Consider the following 3,704-nt stretch of genomic DNA (forward strand, 5'->3'; position numbering starts at 1 on the left):
CTCATGAGGCTTTGAATCTGGTGTTGAATGATGATAAGAACCCTAGCAATGATATCATGATTAATGATTGGGCGATTAAAAGAAAATGATATGCATGGGTGTAGCTTATCGGGTGAAAAGAAAGATGGTATGAGTGATTACTTTTCTACATTTATTGACTAGCTATCACATCAGCACAGATGTTAACGAAGTCACAGGAATAGTCTGGAGAACTTATGATTTTTCATATTAGAAATGGAGGATTGTTCATACTTAGAGCTGGGTGCCCAGAAAAACCAGGGGAGTTACATTTCGTAGAAGGGCTGATCAACACACGAGTTACAAGATCTCTTAGAAGAGAAAAAAAAAAAAAACATAAGGGAGAGAAAAAAAAAAATTACAAATGCCCAATCTCTTTACACACTTATATATGTATCTTAATTTCTTGATTTAATTTCCTTTTGAAATAAGGGAAGCAACTCAACTCAAGCCTTGCGAGGGCACTGGTAGCATTTTGTGAAGAGTCCAAATGTATTAATTTGTTGAATGAAGTTGAGCATGCTTGCCCACCCTCCAAACCCGAATCCCACCACCAAAATCCATCCCACCACAAAGGCGTTCATTGAGTATACGCCGGCCCAACCTCCTAAGAATGACGGTGGTCTCTCCACTGCATTCTGTCAAAAACCAAAAAAAAAAATAGAAGGCATTAGCCAACAAGTAAAACACTAATATGTTTTAGCACAACGATGAAGTAAGATGCAATGTGTGCTTGACTACCTCTCTAGAAGATGGCGAAGAAAATGTTATCATGTGAGCTAAGGCTGGGATTATGTAGACGGTGAAGCTGACAAGAAGTGATCCAACTGTGGAGTTGATGGGACCGAAGAAAGGGAAAATGATGGCCAGGAACCATATGGGGATCACCACGGGTAGTCGGGTTAGAGCTCGCTTGCACACACTCTTTGTGTCGTGCACACCGACGAACTTTTCCCAAACAAAGTACAGAGGAGTGCATGCAAATCCGAATGTTATGAACTGCACCCACCACCAAAATATTTCAGAACTCAAAATTTCTTAAAATCATAGATTTCAATTTGATCAATATATATACTCAGTCAGGAATTCATGACAAGCAGAAATGGAAATAGCATAGTAGTAGTGACCTGATGAATGAGCATGAGGATGACAGCAGTGTCTCTGTATCCAGACCTTGGCAGCAAAGAGAAAGCATTGGAATGGTTAAGGAGCATATCCCCAAAAGCCCAATAAACAGCGGAAGCTGACGGCAGTGTTAGGGTCAGCACATAGAGAGTTGCTGTCAAGTATATTAGCTTGAACCTTTGGGGCTTCCACATTGCATGCATTATCTCCCTATAACATAAATCACCTCTAATCAGATTTCACATAATTGCAATACAGATTTATGCATATAGATTTATACGTTTATATATATATGTTGCATAACAAAGATGCTTTTCTTACAACCCCAATTGAATGATTGAGACATTCCAAGATATTTTCTTTTCATCAACCCAGTGGAGGCTAAAGTTTGCAAAAATTTAGGTCCGTTTTCCCAGGAAACATGTTTCCTTTCCTTCGAAAAGGGTTGTACCTTTAGACATGCGAGAATGTACATACAAAAATGTATGTATAAATGCAGTTTTGATGAGTATTTAATTAAGTTCTCACACTGTGACAGCATGACCACCAAAGGTGTAGAGAATGTTGGTAGCCCCAGTGAAGTAGAGAACCATTTTGGTTGGGCCAGAGTGCTTCACCCCCTCAACCTTCAAACAAGCAAATCAGCATGGGATTACTTAATAAATAAATCAATGCATCAAAGGGGGGATGGGATTATGGGAATTATTTGAAATTAAAACTAAGTGATGAATACAGCTAATTAAGGTAAATACATACCTGCCCATGGATAAAGGAAGCAATGGTTAGATACCAAGAAGTGTAGGTGGTCATCATAAGGCCTAAGAATGACCAAATTCTGTAATTATGGAATGAAGGAATGAAAACGGTCGTAGCACAGCAGGCGCCGAAGATGTACGTCCAAGTTCTCTTGTCGAAATTGTCATTTATGTAGTAGATGTTGCTGCAACATATCAATGGAAATTGAGGAAAAATTAACCAGTATGTATACATGATGTATTCGTCTGTCCAAACAGAAATATAATGTACATTGTAATGATTTTTCCTTTCCCCTTTTGGATTTACCTTGCACAGGCAATCAGCTGTATCACGGAGCCAAAGAGAAGGAAAGTGCAGTTGAAAAGTAGGCCTACATTCCTCCAGTGCTTCCCCAAAAGCCCATCAAGGACTTCAAACCACTGCATGCATGAATCACTTATGAATCAAGCCCACATGTCCCCTTTCCCCTCTTCTTTCTTCTCGTTTTAACAAAAATGGTTGAAGCACCTCAAATTTCATGATTTCTAAAAGAAAGAACACGTACCTGAATTACATGATTTCTAAAATCAACCTTTTCTCTCTCCTTTCTAGTTCTGTACTCAACATAAAGTACGCTTATGAGATAAGCAGTCCAACTCCCCATCAACCCATAAAACAGTTGAAAGAGAATTCCAGATAACATCCCCAGTTGTGAAAACGAGTAAGGCAGTGTGAGAAGCACTTGGGCAACCTACATTCCAAATAAATAAACACACAGCATACGTAAATTCGTTGTTTCCCATAACACATAATCTCAACGAAAAACAACTAAATGAACACAAAAGCATAAGTGCCTGATTAGAAGCACAGCTGAACCAGGCATCATAGACCGAGCCGCCGTGCCAAAACAAGGCCGATAATCTGCTCTTAGTCGACTTGGAATCGCCTTCTTCCCTTTCCATCTCCAAGTAGTTGCCGGCAACAATGGTCTCAACCTTCTCGGAAGCCATTGCTGCGGAGACTTATTGATATGTTGGATTAGTAGTTATGAAGGCATATAGCAGGAGTTTATAAATAGAAATAGAGCAAGTGCCTCCTTTCTCACTTTCTGCTAGTGATTAGCCCCATTCACCCCCTTTTCCTCTATAAAATTTTCACACACAATGATTGAGTCACCCGCTCGAGAACCAACCCACCTCACCCTTACACCTTTGATTGGACCCAAGTAAGTAAAAAACGTGCATGTATGATTTGATATTTATGGTACTGCAGTATCTTGATTTGTGGGTGGGTGGGGGGTGATATAGCTGTGTCACCCACTGGTGAGAAACGTACTTTTGTGGGCCGAATGATGGGGCCGGGCTAGCATGCACTGCACGAGCGGGGTGGCCCACGGGAGAAGGGCTTTTATTTTAACAAAGAGCCCATGTACACTGATTGATGATGAACGCAGAAGGAGAAAAGCGACGGGAAGGAGAGATTTTATTAGCTTTCATGGAATTATAAAAGTTAGGTGTGGGTTGTGTGTGAATGTGAGTGAGGGTGGGGGCGGGGGCTCATGAAATGGAGTGAATGATTGCTTGGGGAGGGGGAGAGGCCTTGGTGCTTGGCATGATTACCACCACACGTGTGCCAACTGGCTTTACATCAAATTAATCTCAACCCCTTTCCTCTCCTCTCACTCCACTCATGGCCTCTGCGTATTTAAAGGGTCACACAACAAAAAGAAATGATAATTTATTTTGGTAAATATATGCTACTCGACTTATTTTTATGAAAATTCGAGGAAAACATGGGGATGGGGAAGCGGACAGTGAAAGAGGGAA

At 40.8% G+C, this 3,704-nt stretch overlaps 1 protein-coding gene across 1 annotated transcript; it reads right to left on the bottom strand.

Moving 5' to 3' along the window:
• Positions 1-200: 200 nt before the first annotated feature.
• LOC117907981 (auxin transporter-like protein 3) lies at positions 201-3,247 on the bottom strand. The gene is made up of 8 exons (XM_034821684.1): positions 2,733-3,247; positions 2,444-2,629; positions 2,206-2,318; positions 1,900-2,083; positions 1,672-1,769; positions 1,146-1,353; positions 760-1,017; positions 201-656 (listed from the first exon to the last, which is right to left on the bottom strand). The coding sequence occupies exons 1-8, from the start codon at positions 2,886-2,888 to the stop codon at positions 465-467; spliced, it is 1,395 nt and encodes a 464-aa protein (XP_034677575.1). The 5' UTR covers positions 2,889-3,247; the 3' UTR covers positions 201-464.
• Between the last annotated feature and the right edge of the window lie 457 nt (positions 3,248-3,704).

Source organism: Vitis riparia, chromosome 18 (genome assembly GCF_004353265.1).
Source record: "Vitis riparia cultivar Riparia Gloire de Montpellier isolate 1030 chromosome 18, EGFV_Vit.rip_1.0, whole genome shotgun sequence".
NCBI lineage: Eukaryota > Viridiplantae > Streptophyta > Magnoliopsida > Vitales > Vitaceae > Vitis > Vitis riparia.

Excerpts from the sequence above, each read along its gene's own strand:
- LOC117907981 (XM_034821684.1), bottom strand. The coding sequence starts at position 2,888 with ATGGCTTCCGAGAAGGTTGAGACCATTGTTGCCGGCAACTACTTGGAG. Across the intron at positions 1,770-1,899 it reads CTTCCTTTATCCATGGGCAG|GTTGAGGGGGTGAAGCACTC; the intron begins GTATGTATTTAC and ends GCTTGTTTGAAG. Across the intron at positions 1,018-1,145 it reads TCCTCATGCTCATTCATCAG|TTCATAACATTCGGATTTGC; the intron begins GTCACTACTACT and ends TGGTGGGTGCAG.